Source organism: Leptodactylus fuscus, chromosome 7 (genome assembly GCF_031893055.1).
Source record: "Leptodactylus fuscus isolate aLepFus1 chromosome 7, aLepFus1.hap2, whole genome shotgun sequence".
Lineage (NCBI taxonomy): Eukaryota > Metazoa > Chordata > Amphibia > Anura > Leptodactylidae > Leptodactylus > Leptodactylus fuscus.
The window spans coordinates 137,630,547-137,645,956 of record NC_134271.1 but is presented as its reverse complement, the minus strand read 5'-3'; the positions used below and the strand labels follow the sequence as shown (position 1 = coordinate 137,645,956).

Sequence of the window (15,410 nt, the reverse complement as noted above, 5' to 3'; positions counted from 1 at the left end):
TGCTCTCCGCTGCAAAACCTTTTTTTTTTTTTTTAAAAAAACCAGACACAGAGTCAGACATGCAGTATTCTGTGTCTGATTTTTTTTTAAAAAAAACAGTTTTGCGGCGGAGAGCATAAAACACTCACCGCCGTTCATGGCCGGACCTGGTCTGACAGGTTTCCGGCTTCTGCATGCAGAAGATGGAAACCTAATACGGAGTGCTGAACGGTAGTGTGAACCCAGCGTCAGCCGCGCTTAGGGGCGAACTGTGTGACAACAGAAGATGGAACCGCAAGAACGGAGAGCAGACGGTGGTGTGAACTGAGTGTACGGGAGCCTTGACACGGAGCGAACGCGTGTGTATTTGTGCACAATACACGTGTAAAATTAAGACTCCTATTGACTTCAATGACATTTTACAGGCGTGTTAAAAATATAATTGAAGTGAATGGGAGTCTTATTTTGACACGTGTATTTTTGGTCGGCTCCTGTGAGGTCAGCAGGCAGGAGCCGGTCTGCAACGTTGAAGGTAAGGGGTGTTTGAGGGGGGTCAAGTGTTAATGCCTGCAATCCCAGTCCATTTTGATTGACTGGCAGGCAGGAGCAATGGGCCTCCGTGTGTAGTGGAAATCTATATGTAAATGTGAGTGAGTAGAGTGAGGGCTACTCCTGAGGTGACAGTAAGGAGTGTGCAGGCAGGTTGAGGCAGGAAATGCCAGGCAGTGTGTGTGAGTCTATAGCTGGGGCTAGGAGTCCTGCTTTTGTGAGTCTCCTGCTAGGAAGCCATGTTGTTTAGTGGCACCAAAAGTAGCCTATGTTTCAATCCTAAGGGAAAACTATGTTTGTGGAAAATTGCACGCAAATCCGTCCAGGCGTTTTAGCGTGATTGAGGAACAAACATCCAAACTCCCAAACATGCAAACATCCAATATTAGTAGGATAAGAGCAGGTGATGATCAGGGGAAAGATTGTTAGTAACTAAAACACGTCAGGGGCATAGCGGGACATGCAGTAAGCTGCGCAGGAGCTTAAAATTGGGACTGTCCCGCTAAAGGTGGTTGGGAGCTATGTGTATCTCATCATCGTGTATCCAGGCTTGAGGATCTCCTCTGCTGTAATATTGTCATCACTTCCATATAGCAGCACATTCACACTGACAAAGCTTCAGGCCACGACAACGTCTTGTTCTTGGTGCCTTATTTTTTTGTCATGGAGTGTTACGTCCTGATGGACGGCGTCCTAGGACAATTCCTGGCGCTGCACATCCCTGGACTATGGCTGGGAAACCTTCATAAGAATGGAGAGGGACATTAGTCACCTGGACAGGGACAGCTTCATTCTTTTCTAGGTTGATGAACTGGTTTTGGAGAACTGGTGAAACTGGTTTTCTAAAAGTCATTTTTGAGCACAGATTAACCCTGGCTGTGGCTGATTCTTATCAAGTGCCAATCCACTTTATTATTCGCCACAATGTATTCTATTGTTTTATACAGTCCTGTGAAAAAGTTTGGGCACCCCTATTATTCTTAATCATTTTTTGTTCTAAATATTTTGGTGTTTGCAACAGCCATTTCAGTTTGATATATCTAATAACTGATGGACACAGTAATATTTCAGGATTGAAATGAGGTTTATTGTACTAACAGAAAATGTGCAATATGCATTAAACCAAAATTTGACCGGTGCAAAAGTATGGGCACCCTTATCATTTTATTGATTTGAATTCCCCTAACTACTTTTTACTGACTTACTGAAGCACAAAATTGGTTTTGTAACCTCAGTGAGCTTTGAACTTCATAGCCAGGTGTATCCAATCATAAGAAAAGGTATTTAAGGTGGCCAATTGCAAGTTGATCTCCTATTTGAATCTCCTCTGAAGAGTGGCATCATGGGCTACTTAAAACAACTCTCAAATGATCTGAAAACAAAGATTGTTCAACATAGTTGTTCAGGGGAAGGATACAAAAAGTTGTCTCAGAGATTGAACCTGTCAGTTTCCACTGTGAGGAACATAGTAAGGAAATGGAAGACCACAGGGACAGTTCTTGTTAAGCCCAGAAGTGGCAGGCCAAGAAAAATATCAGAAAGGCAGAGAAGAAGAATGGTGAGAACAGTCAAGGACAATCCACAGACCACTTCCAAAGAGCTGCAGCATCATCTTGCTGCAGATGGTGTCACTGTGCATCGGTAACTATACAGCGCACTTTGTACAAATAGAAGCTGTATGGGAGAGTGATGAGAAAGAAGCTGTTTCTGCACGTACGCCACAAATAGAGTTGCCTGAGGTATGAAAAAGCACATTTGGACAAGGCAGCTTCATTTTGGAAACAAAAATTGAGTTGTTTGGTTATAAAAAAAGGCGTTATGCATGGCGTCCAAAAAGAAACAGCATTCCAAGAAAAACACATGCTACCCACTGTAAAATTTGGTGGAGGTTCCATCATGCTTTGGGGCTGTGTGGCCAATGCCGGCATCGGGAATCTTGTTAAAGTTGAGAGTCGCATGGATTCCACTCAGTATCAGCAGATTCTTGAGAATAATGTTCAAGAATCAGTGACGAAGTTGAAGTTACGCCAGGGATGGATATTTCAGCAAGACAATGATCCAAAACACCGCTCCAAATCCTCAGGCATTCATGCAGAGGAACAATTACAATGTTCTGGAATGGCCATCCCAGTCCCCAGACCTGAATATCATTGAACATCTGTGGGATGATTTGAAGCGGGCTGTCCATGCTCGGCGACCATCTAACTTAACTGAACTTGAATTGTTTGTCCAAAATACCTTTATCCAGGATCCAGGAACTGATTAAAAGCTACAGGAAGCGACTAGAGGCTGTTATCTTTGCAAAACGAGGATCTACTAAATATTAATGTCACTTTTCTGTTGAGGTGCCCATACTTTTGCACCGGTCAAATTTTGGTTTAATGCATATTGCACATTTTCTGTTAGTACAATAAACCTCATTTCAATCCTGAAATATTACTGTGTCCATCAGTTATTAGATATATCAAACTGAAATGGCTGCTGCAAACACCAAAATATTTAGAACTAAAAATGATTAAGATTAATAGGGGTGCCCAAACTTTTTCATAGGACTGTACAACACTAACATGGTCTATGGTGCTGTACACAATACAGATTGTCATCAATTACAGCAGTCCATGTCTCCATTGAGGATCACTATGTGTTTGGGGTATTGGAAGGCAGGAGTAGATTAAAGGTACCATGGGCCGAGGGCTGTTCAGAAAGCTCAAGCTACCCCCTTCACACCAATATGGTCTCATAACTGCCCTCCACTTAGTATAGTGTCCCATAACAGCCCTCATACAGTATAAAATAAGCTAATCCTTTAATAGTCCCACATTGGGGAAATTTCAGTATGTTACAGCAGCATAGTAATACAGATACAGGATAATACACAGTAATATATTACAGACGTAGATACACATATGCTGAGAAGAGAAGATATACTAGGAGTCCATAGCAGGTAAGGAACAGAAGAAGAAAGAAGGAGGACTTCATAATCATAATCATTAGTTCTCTGTGCTGAGTGATCTTCGCTTGGTCTGATGTAGATTATACAGCCTGGTCGCGGTTGGAAGGAAGGACTTGCGATAGCTCCTTCTCACACTTGGGGTGAAGCAGACGGTCACTTACAGTGCTGCCAAGTCCCATCAAGGTCCCATACATGGGGTGGGATTTGTTCTCCCGCATGGAGGTAACCACAGACAGTATCCTTCTGTCACCCACCACCTGTACTGGGTCCAGGGGGCTCCCCAGGACAGAGCTGGTCCCCCTGATCAGCCTGTCAAGTCTATTTCTGTCCCTGGTTGATATACTGCTCCCCCAGCAGGCCACACCGAAAAAGATGGCTGAGGCAACCACAGAGTTGAAGAAGGCCCTAAGAAGTGTCCCCCGGACTCCGAAGGCCCTCAGCCTCCTGAGCAGGTAGAGTCTGCTGTGGCCCTTTCTGTGCAGCGCCTCCAGGTGATCAGCCCAGTCTAGTTTATTATTGAGGATCACGCCCAGGTACTTATAGGTCCTGACTATCTCAATACATGTTCCTTGGATCTCCACCGGGGTCGGAGCACCTCTCCGTCCACCATCATCTCCTTGGTCTTCCCAGCATTAATCCTGAGGTGGTTCTGCTGGCACCATTCAACAAAGTCCCGGTTTAAGTCTCTGTATTCCCTATCGTCACCATCAGTGATAAGGCCGACTATAGCAGAGTCATCGGAGTACTTCTGTAAGTAACAGCTGGAGGAGTTGTGCCGAAAGTCAGCAGTGTACAGTGTGAAGAGAAATGGAGCAAGAACTGTACCTTGTGGTGCCCCCGTACTACAGATCACAGTGTCAGACACACAGTCCAGGGCTCTCACATACTGAGGGTGGTTTGTCAGGTAGTCTAGGATCCAGTTGGACAGGTGATGGTCCACACCACCAAGGTTCAGCTTCTCCCTCAGTAGCCCTGGCTGAATGGTGTTGAACGCACTGGAGAAATCAAAGAACATTATTCTCACAGTGTTCCCGGGTTTCTCTAGGTGAGAGAGAACTCTATGAAGAAGGTGGATGATGGCGTCATCTACCCCAATGCCTGGCTGATAGGCAAACTGGAGGGGGTCCAGAGCGGAGCTCACTAGGGGGCGTAGGTGTGTCAGGACCAGTCTCTCTAGGATCTTCATCAGGTGGGATGTCAGTGCTACAGGTCGGTAGTCATTGTAGCCCATCGGGTTGGGTTTCTTTGGTACTGGTACCACACAGGATGTTTTCCACAGTTGAGGTACCACTCCCAGCTTTAGACTCATATTGTACATGTGCGTAATAATACCACACAGCTGGTCACTGCACACTTTAAGAACTCTTGCGCTTAAACCATCTGGTCCTCCGGCCTTGTCTGCTTTGATCCACTTGATTTCCCTACACACTTGAGACTCCTTGAGGATCAGATAGTGTCCAATAGTGGTCCCTCCACTTAGTATAGTGTCCCATAATGGCCCTCATACAGTATAGTGTACCATAGTGGCCCCTCCATATAGTATAATGTGCCATGGCATGTACATAGTGTTGAGTGATTGGGTTCTTGTTATGAAGTTTTCCAAAAATTTTGGGTTCAGCTGATCACAAAATTTTTGGGGTTCATCACCCACAAATTACTTATTATACTTTGGTGTCTCTGTAGAACATAGAATAAAATAAGCGGAGGCCAAGGACATGTGAGTAAACATAACAACCAGTGTTACTCACCTCCCCTGGGATCTGGTGCTTCCTCTCCTGCACAAAGTTAGCGGCCGCTGAGGCTGTGATAGGGTCTAGGCGATCATGTAGCTCATGCCAGCGGGTACAACTATCATTACACTGGCGTGACCAAGTGAGGTCCCATTGCAGGCCTCTGCGGTCCCTGATATCATTCAGGAGGCCAGAAGAAGACCTTTCGGAGGCCCAATGGGGATGTTAATAATATACACATGGCAAAAATGGGGAATTCATCAAAAAGTGGTGTAAAATAGTCACAAAACTATAATTTGGGCCGGCCTCGCCACTGGTGGGGCTGGGGACAGGGACATAGTCGATAACATTTATGCCACACAAGTGCCCGGGTGGCTGAGAGGACGCTCCAAATCATTAAAGAAGACTCCAGAATTTTTTAAAATGTATTTATTATGCATCTTTTCCCCCAATATCTATAACACAACTAGAATGACCTCGTTTGGTTATTCCTTTCTACCTAAAAATTCAGGATCTTCTTCTCTCCATGCGGGTCATGTGACAAGCCTGATGATAACATGGCTTTCTGTCCTCTCGAGGGGGTCACAATCTCGGGCAATAGACCCTTCTGTATTATTTGAACAGTATGGCTGTGTGAGGAACGTTATGCCACGCTTGTGGCTTCCTTTGCAATGGCCGAACGATGACGTGCCAGATGTGTACAATGGTAGACAAAGCTGAATACGCTGCAGGCTGCTCACAGTAGCACAAGCGACATGCCGCCTGGTGGATAGATCGACCTATTTGAACCTGGACAAGCCCTTTAAGCTGTGCCTCCATCTTGTTTGCCGACTGGCACTGCAGCTGTAAGACGATTTCACCTTCACGTCTCCAAGTCCTAAAACCTGCCCCATTGTATAAAGGAGACCCCGACCCATCAGCATCTAAATTGCAAGTCCCTTCATTACCGAGTGCCTAGAGGAGTCAACAATAGCCACCCTAAACCCAACCGGGATCGACTACTACTCCCATCCTCCACTAGGCGGCTATACACACGACACAACATTATCATTTCTATTTAATCCGTTAAAACATAACGTTGTTTCAACCAACAAATAAAAACCGCATCAACCTTTGCTGAAGTAACTGCAGAGTGGGGGGAACTCGCTGAGCGCCTTTAGATGGGGTGTTTTGGCTCGCTGAACTTTCTTCTCTTCGGTGCAGCAGGTTCATCTTGACTACAGGAAAGATCCAACAACTGATTCTGCAAGAGGAACATGGAAGACGTTACTACTAGGTCCCAGGTCACTGGTCTGTGATGCCCTCTCTGCCCCCCAAAAATAAAAGTTTCTATAGGTTCGAGTTACACGGACTCGCAGCATTACACGCAGTAGCTGGCGGTTATTATTATTACTATGGTTTGTCAGCACAGAATGGGAAGCAGATGAGACACAAGACTATCTCCATTTGTTAAACCTTGACCAGCTCCTCGCTGTGAGGATCTTCTAGAGCAAACTTAGTCGCTATGATGTGAAACGGAGACACATTATAGGGTTAACCGTCTACGCTGTTAACCATTTACTTTCTCACTTGGTATGTAGCGAAGAGGCCACAGCGATTAGTGTCAGATTCCTAAAATTCCCCTTGCATGACCCAATTCTTTTGCTTTCTTTTCATTGTCATGTAACTTTTCCTTTTCACCCCCCCCTTGACATATAAGAGCTTGTTTTTTGCAGGGCAGGTGGTATTTTTCAATGGCCCCGTTTTGGAGTAGATCTATACTAAATCTTTTTTTTTTTTTTTTTTTTTTTTAATAATCACAATTCAGCTAATTTTTTTAAAAGTTTCGATCTAAAAAGAATCACCATTGGATATAAATAACATGACTTGCATGCAGAGCTGCAAACATCATTACAGCTGGAGCCTGCAGGTTCATGGGAACAGGGTGAGGTCAGTATTCGTTATTTTTTTAATGTTGGTGATTAAGGCAATATTCATATCTGCGTTCGGGTTGTCCGCTTGGGGACCCCCTGAACGGAAACCTATACACATTAAAAAGCGGTTACCTGGGAAACCTGGGGACCCCATAGACTATATTGGGGTCTGTGTGGTTTCCGCACAAAACATGCGGAGAGAAAAGTCCTGCAAGCAGCACTTTTTTCTCTGCATGTTTTGTGCAGAAACCGAATGGAAACCACATGGACCCCATTGTAGTTTATGGGGTCCGAGGGTTTCCAGAAGGTAACTGCTTTTTAATACATATAGGTTTCTGTTCAGCGGGTCCCCAAGTGGACAACCCGAATGCAGATATGAATAGGGCCTTAATCACCAACATGTGTTTACAGGTTCAGGTTATCAATTGCAGTTTTCAATTAAAGGGATTCTACCATTAAAGCAACTTTTTTTCTATTTACCACGTCGGAATAGCCTTAAGAAAGGCTCTTCGTCTCCTACCTTTAGATGTGGTCTCCGTCGCGCCGTTCCGTAGAAATACCGGTACTTACCGGTATGCTAATGAGGTCTCGGCAGCAATGGGGGCGTCCTTCTTCTTCATCTGCCTCCTCCCCTCGTCTGTCGTCGTCTTTCTTCGTCATGTCTGATGCCTGCGCAGTCAGCTCTGACAGCGAGATCCTGTTAGAGCCGACTGCACATGCTGGCCGGCGGCCATATTTCCAAGGCTGCAATTGCGCGCATGCGCAGTATGCTCCTCACGTCTTCGCTCAGTAAGGTCCGTACAGCCCTCTGACGTGCGAGTGAACTCATCCAGGGTCTCGCTGTCAGAGCCAACTGCGCAGGCGTCAGACATGACGAAGAAAGAAGACGACAGACAAGGGGAGGAGGCAGATGAAGAAGAAGGACGCCCCCATTGCTGCCGAGACCTCATTAGCATACCGGTAAGTACCGGTATTTCTAAGGAACGGCGCGACGGAGACCACATCGAAAGGTAGGAGACGAATAGCCTTTCTTAAGGCTATTCCGATGTGGTAATTAGAAAAAAAGTTGCTTTAATGGTAGAATCCCTTTAAAAAAACACAAAAGGAGAAGTACCTGTTCTCTTTATAGCCAGGCTCCTCTCCCATAATTGTTTGTTGTGCGGTGGGATAGCACAACATGACACAGAGTCTAGATCGACCCTTGAACAGTTATGTGAGACACAACCCCAGTTATAAAGATGGCAGCCGCCCTCCAGTGGGTAAGGAAATCGTTGAAAGTCGTGTTCCTATGAAAACTGCATGTGTAGCGCCGCTGGTTAAAAGTGCGCAAACATTCTTACATGTAATTCTCCATTAAAGAGGACCTTTCACCACTTTTGGGCACAGGCAGTGCTATATACTGCTGGAAAGCTGACAGTGCGCTGATTTCAGTGCACTGTCGGCTTTCCCGATCTGTGCCCGGTGTGAAGAGCTTACGGTGCCGGTACCGTAGTGCTCTATGGTCAGAAGGGCGTTTCTGACCATTAGCCAGAGACGTCCTTCTGCCTCGCGGCGCCAATCGCGCTGTACTGTGGAGCCGGGAGGAACTCCCCCCTCCCGCTCCTGATAATACTCGTCTATGGACGAGCGCTGTGAGCAGAGGGAGGGGGCGGTCCTCACCGCTCCACAGCACAGCGCGATTGGCGCCGCGAGGCAGAAGGACGTCTCTGGCTAATGGTCAGAAACGCCCTTCTGACCATAGAGCACTACGGTACCGGCACCGTAAGCTCTTTACACCAGGCACAGATCGGGAAAGCCGACAGTGTGCTGAATTCAGCGCACTGTCAGCATTCCAGCAGTATATAACACTGCATGTGCCCAAAAGTGGTGAAAGGTCCTCTTTAAGATGTCAAGAGGTGGAAACACGTTACAAAACCACAGGAGCAAATACACTCTGGTTACAGCACAAAACCAAGCAGAAAGGAACTTCTCCCATAGGAGTCAGAGAGAAGAACATGTTACAGCAGGAAATAATTCACACCATGCCTGGATTATAAGGTAGCAGCTACGGGATATTACAGCTCTGTCCTGGGGAGCCCCCTGGACCCAGTACAGGTAGTGGGTGACAGAAGGATACTGTCTGTGGTGACCTCCATGCAGGAGAACAATCCCATCCTATGTATGAGACCGTGATAGCACTGGGCAGTACTGTCAGTGTCCGACAGCTTCACCCCAAGTGTGAGAAGGAGCTATCGGAGATCCTTCCTACTAACCGTGATCAGGCTGTATAATCTACATCAGACCAAGCGAAGACACTCCGCACAGAGAACTAAATGATCCTGAAGTCTTTCTCTTTTCTTCCTAGTTGACTCCTAGTATATTTTTCTATCTGTTATCTGTGTTCTCTCCTGTAATATATTACTGTATTATCCATGCTGCTGTAACACACTGAATTTCCCCATGGTGGGACTAGTAAAGGATTATCTTATCTTATCTTATCCTAAATGCCTGATAGCTGGGTCTGACCTTTGCCCCACTGTTACTTTTTGAGGAGATTGTCACCAGGCTATTTACTTCAACAATTACCACCCTTGTATGTACTGGTGGTGTTAAATCACACATAAATATTTAAACAAAAAAATTGTCACAATTTTTTTGTTTAGAGATTGTCACCAGCCACAAATAGGAGCTAGAGAGCAGGCTGCATATTACATTTCCCTTCAAGGCTTAAAGGAGTTGTGCAGGAATAGAAAACATGGCTGATTTCTTCTTCTCATCACGTCCATTGGTCACACGGCTGAGGCTCAGTCCCATTCATTTTAATGTCACGGAGCTGTAGCATATGACCAACAGATGTGATGTCACTTCTGGAGAAGAAGAAGTTGGCCATGTTTTCTAGTCCTGTGCAAGCCCTTTAAAGGCCCCATACACATAAAGGATGGCAGAAACAGAAGATTTCATTGGGGACTGGTTTGTAGACTCCCAACTTTTCTTTGTCAAAAAATATTGGGCATGTTGAATTTCTCTCGACAGGTGCTTCTGCCTATTCTGTGTATGCACTATAAAGTATTTGGTCAAAATACCCAATAAAGGGGTTTTCCAGCCCCAGACTGAAATTTAACACTGATGACTAGGGTTGAGCGACCGTGTTCGGAAAAGATCGGATTCCGATCAGCGATCGAGAGAATTTCACGATCGCGATCGGAATTCCGAACATGATCTTTTTAGGTGGGATCGAGATCGGTGTTTGTGGGAAAAGCTAATAATGTTAGCCTTCGCACTGAGTATATGCTCCGCTCATTCTGAGCGGAGTGTATACTCTGTGTGAAGGCTTGCTGCGGTTCCATAGGAATGAATGGAAGCAGCCAGCACACAGCCTTAACCTCTTGCGCGCCGGCTGCGTCCATTCATTCTAATGGGAGACTAGCTAACATCTCTAGTAGCTACTTACCTGCAGAGATGGCTGGTCTGGTGCCTGGTGTCTCATTCTTGTTCGCCTCGCTGCCCCCGCCTCTCAGGCTAGTGTTAAAGAGCTAGGAAGAAGGCGGGGCTTGTGGCTTAGGAGAGTGTGGGCGGGTACAGGGCAGGGAGACGTGACGTCTCCCCTCCCAGTACCCGCCCACACTCTCCTAACCCACCCACACTCTCCTAACCTGGGAGCAGGGGGCAGCGAGGCAAAGAAGAACGAGAACACCGGGCACCGGACCAGCCATCTCTGCAGGTAAGTGGACACCAGTGGGGACTAAGTAGCCAGACAATTAAAAAAAAATCATTACACAGCGTGGATTCTAACAATTAAAGTGTTCAGTTGTTAGAGTCCATGCTGTATAGTGAATAGGATTGTTTTTAAAATCTGATCTCTGATTAGTAAAAAAAATCCCATTGACTTGCATTGGGATCGGAATTGGGATCGAGATCAGGTTCAAATGAAAAATGATCAGAAATCGGATTTCAAAATCGATCCTGAAAAGTCAAGATCGGCTCAACCCTACTGATGACTTATTCACAGGATAGGTCATCAGTGTGAGACCTGGTGGGGTTCGACACCTGGAGCCCACACAGAAGCTGTTAGTAGACGGGGTGGGCGTCCAGCACCAATCCCAGTGGTGTAGCCGCCTCCACCACTGCACAGCACCACTTCTATTACTTGTATAGAAGCTGCACTGCACATGCTGATCTGTGTGGGGTTCGGCTGTCAGACTCCAGCAGATAACATACCGATGACTTATCCTGTATTAAAATTTGATTCAGGGCTGGAAAAACCCTTTAAAAACATCTGCAAGATACTGACTGATGAGGGAAATGTAAGGTAAATAGCTGTGGTGTAAGCCAGGACCTACAGCATATTCTACTTTTGCAGTTTATTACGTTCCCTGCTTTTGGCTTACTCTCCTTTTTACCTCTTTGTTGGGCTGTTGTCTTCTCTTGCCCCCTTTAGAAGTCTTACTCAGTTTTTTCTCTGAAGACGTTGTGGCCTTCTAAAAGTAAAGCAAAGCAGATGAGAGTTACCTTCTGCACACTGTACAGTCCGCCATGTTGTTCTGTGTAGTAATCTCTTCCCAACATCCACCTCAGCTCAGAAGCTGGACCTCTGCCATAGACAGCAGGTGTGGAGCTCCGAGGATTGACGCTGATACCAGAAGTTTAACCTCTAAAATGCTTCAGGCAATGAAGACTGCGGCATCTGAGCACAAGAAAATGGCCACTTACATCAGCTTACTGTGTAAGCGGCCACAAGAAAATGGCCACTTACATCAAATTACTGTGTAAGCAGCCATTTTCTTGTGGCCTGGGCATGCGCAGTCGGCTCTGCCCGAGGCCTAGAAGTTTGAACCCAGCTCCGGAAGAAGATGCGCAAAGAGGCCATTCCTGAGGAAGATGGAGGCGGCGCTGGAGAGTTCTCTCGCAGCATTGGGGACGCCCCCATTGCTGTTTGAGCGCTGGGGACCTCCCCCAGTGCTGTGAGAGAACTCATTTGCATACAGACAAGAATCGGGATTCCTACGGAACGGTGGCGCGGAGAAGACATCTAAAGGTAGGAGAAGAATAGCCTATGTTAAGGCTATTCCTACGTGTTATTGAGAAAAAAAAGGTATCCAATGATAGGATCCCTTTAATAAAGTTTTCAATATATAAAAAAAACAAGCTCAACCTGCAAAAAAGAAAACCCAGACAGTTTTGTTCATAGACAAATAAAATTGTGCTGGTGAGAATATGTCAAAGCGCAAATTGATTTTTTTTTTTAAGAAAGTTTAAAATTTTATTTTATAATAGTAAAACATAAAACTATATAAACGTAGCACTGGCGCAGTTGTACTGATCTGCAGCGTACAGGGGTGGGAATGTGGTAGGGGGAAGTGATCCAAATATTCACAGAAGTGCCAGAATCTAACCAGTGTCCACCGCTGACACCTAGTGGACACTACTCGTAACAGTCAGGAGAATATTTGTCTATTTCCTTTTTGCACATTAAGGGTGCATTCACACTGAGTAAACGCTAGCTTATTCTGAACGTAAAACACGTTCAGAATAAGCGGCGTCTAAAGCAGCTCCATTCATTTCTATGGGAGCGGGGATACGAGCGCTCCCCATAGAAATGAATGGGCTGCTTCTTTCACTCCGTGCAGTCCCATTGAAGTGAATGGGGAGTGCCGGCGTGTACGCTCCGGCATGAGCAGAGCTTGCCGTATACGCCGGCACTCCCCATTCACTTCAATGGGACTGCACGGAGTGAAAGAAGCAGCCCATTCATTTCTATGGGGAGCGCTCGTATCCCCGCTCCCATAGAAATGAATGGAGCTGCTTTAGACGCCGCTTATTCTGAACGTGTTTTACGTTCAGAATAAGCTAGCGTTTACTCAGTGTGAATGCACCCTAAGGCAGCATTCACACTGAGTAACGCTGGCGTATTTTGTGCTTATTTTGGCACGTAGCGCAGCGTAAACACCGCGTTTACGTGGCGCTACGTGCCAAAATAAGCACAAAAAACGCCAGCGTTACTCAGTGTGAATGCTGCCTAAAAGGCTGCCTTTACACGGAGTAACACCGGGCTTGTAAAAATCCTCATTCACAGCCGTACACGCGAGCGCTGCGGAAGGCTCCCGAACACTTCCCATTCACTTCAATGGGAGCGCTCGTAAAGCCAACGTTACGAGCGCTCCCATTGAAGTGAATGGGAAGAGTTCGGGAGCCTTCGCAGCGCTCGCGTGTACGGCTGTGAATGAGGATTTTTACAAGCCCGGCGTTGCTCCGTGTGAAGGCAGCCTTAAGGGTGCGCTCACACGGGTTAACGTGCAGCGTGATGTGGCACGTATACGGCGTGTGAGACTTTGCGCGCCGTAAAAGCTCCCATTGATTTCAATGGGAGCCAGGATCGTATACGCCGCGTTGTTTTGCGGCCGTGATTTTGCGGCTGCAAAATCACGGCCGCAAAATAATGCAGCATATACGATCCTAACTCCCATTGAAATGAATGGGAGCTTCTACGGCGCGCAAACTCTGACACGCTGTATACGTGCCACATCACGCTGCACGTTACATCGTGTGAATGCACCCTAAGGCTGCCTTCACATGGAGTAACGGCAGGCTCAATTTGAGCTTCTTTTTACAGGCGTAGAACTCCGAGGGTCGCGTTAACGTTGCATTCACGCGGCGTTTTTTTTACTAAGAGCGCATACGCAGCGTTTTTTGCTCGTGTACACCCTCCGCGGCTGGATGGTGGTGTAGTGCACCAGCTTTCAGTCGCGGCTAACCGGCTTTTGGACCAGAACCTGAGGCGGCCTCAGACAGGGTTTTTTGGTCAGGATTTTGATGCAAAATCCTGACCAAGAAAACTCTCCCATTGAAATCAATAGGAGACGGTCATTTCTTTCTTCTGCGAGCGGTTGGTTCCCAAGGTGGAAAAAAGAAGCGCCATGCCCTTTCTTCAGGCAGATTCTGTGGCCGGTTTAGCGCGGATGTCCGCCTGAAGACACTCCCTCCCGACTAGGCCTATTCATTTGGGCCTAATCTGGCAAGCAGAGTGACACGACTGGATGCTGGTGCGCTGAACCAGCATCCAGTCGCGGCTACTGGTTTTTGGGTCCGGAATCTGAGGAGGCCTCTGCGTCAAATTCTGGACCAAAGAACTCTGTCTGAACTCAGCCTAAGTATGGAGGGGGCTAAGAGGGCGTTTGTGAGGGCACAGTTTGGAGCGAAGGAGCTGCCCTCAGTCCTCCAGACTGCTCCTTTGCATGTTGGTAATAAATGACTATTTTGGCAATGAAGACATGGACGTTCATGGGGAAAAAGGTGTTACACTGTGGTGAGCCTGACCTATCTAACTATTCAACTGGTTGAAAAGGTTTCCCCCTGGTGACAGACTCTCTTTAAAGAGGACCTTTCACCATATCCGGGCACAGGCAGTTCTATATACTGCCAGAAAGCTGACAGTGCGCTGAATTCAGCGCACTGTCGGCTTTCCCGATCTGTGCCCGGTGTGAAGAGCTTACGGTCCGGTACTGTAGCTCTTCTATGGTCAGAAGGGCGTTTCTGACCATTGGCCAGAGACGTCCTTCTGTCTCGCAGCGCCAATCGCGCTGTGCTGTGGAGCCGGGAGGAACTCCCCCCTCCCTCTGCTCACACAGCTCGTCCGTAGACTAGCATTATCAGGAGAGGGAGGGGGCGTTCCTCCCCGCTCCACAGCACAGCGCGATTGGCGCCGCGAGGCAGAAGGACGTCTCTGGCTAATGGTCAGAAACGCCCTTCTGACTGTAAAGCACTACGGTACCGGGACCGATAGCGCTTTACACCGGGCACGGATCGGGAAAGCCGACAGTGCGCTGAATTCAGCGCACTGTCAGCTTTCTGGCAGTATATAACACTGCCTGTGCCCGGATATGGTGAAAGGTCCTCTTTAAGCATTACATTAAATCTGAGTATACAGTGGCCCACAGTATACAGTGTGAAGGCTCCGCTCCAGTTCCATAGAAATGAATGGAAACAGCTGGCACACAGCCTTAACCCCCTGCGCACCGGCTGCATCCATTCATTCTAATGGGAGACTAGCTAACATCTCTAGTAGCTACTTACCTGCAGAGATGGCTGGTCCGGTGCCCGGTGTTCTCGTTCTTCTTCGCCTCGCTGCCCCCACCTCTCAGTTTAGTGTTAAAGAGCTAGGAGCTTGTGGCTTAGGAGAGTGTGGGCGGGTACAGGGCGGGGAGACGTGACGTCTCCCCTCCCAGTACCCGCCTACACTCTCCTGACCCACCCACACTCTCCTAACCTGGGAGGCAGGGAGCAGCGAGGCGAAGAAGAACGAGAACACCA

The 15,410-nt window shown here is 47.1% G+C and overlaps 1 protein-coding gene across 1 annotated transcript in view; it reads right to left on the bottom strand.

Moving 5' to 3' along the window:
* Positions 1–6,367: 6,367 nt before the first annotated feature.
* The window catches only part of HORMAD1 (HORMA domain containing 1), a 45,610-nt gene continuing 36,567 nt past the window's right edge, over positions 6,368–15,410 (bottom strand). The window contains exons 13-14 of the mRNA XM_075283513.1: positions 11,504–11,581; positions 6,368–6,454 (exon numbers count right to left, since the gene is read on the bottom strand). Coding sequence (XP_075139614.1) covers positions 6,368–6,454; positions 11,504–11,581 — 165 coding nt within the window. The remainder of the gene's footprint in view (positions 6,455–11,503; positions 11,582–15,410) is intronic.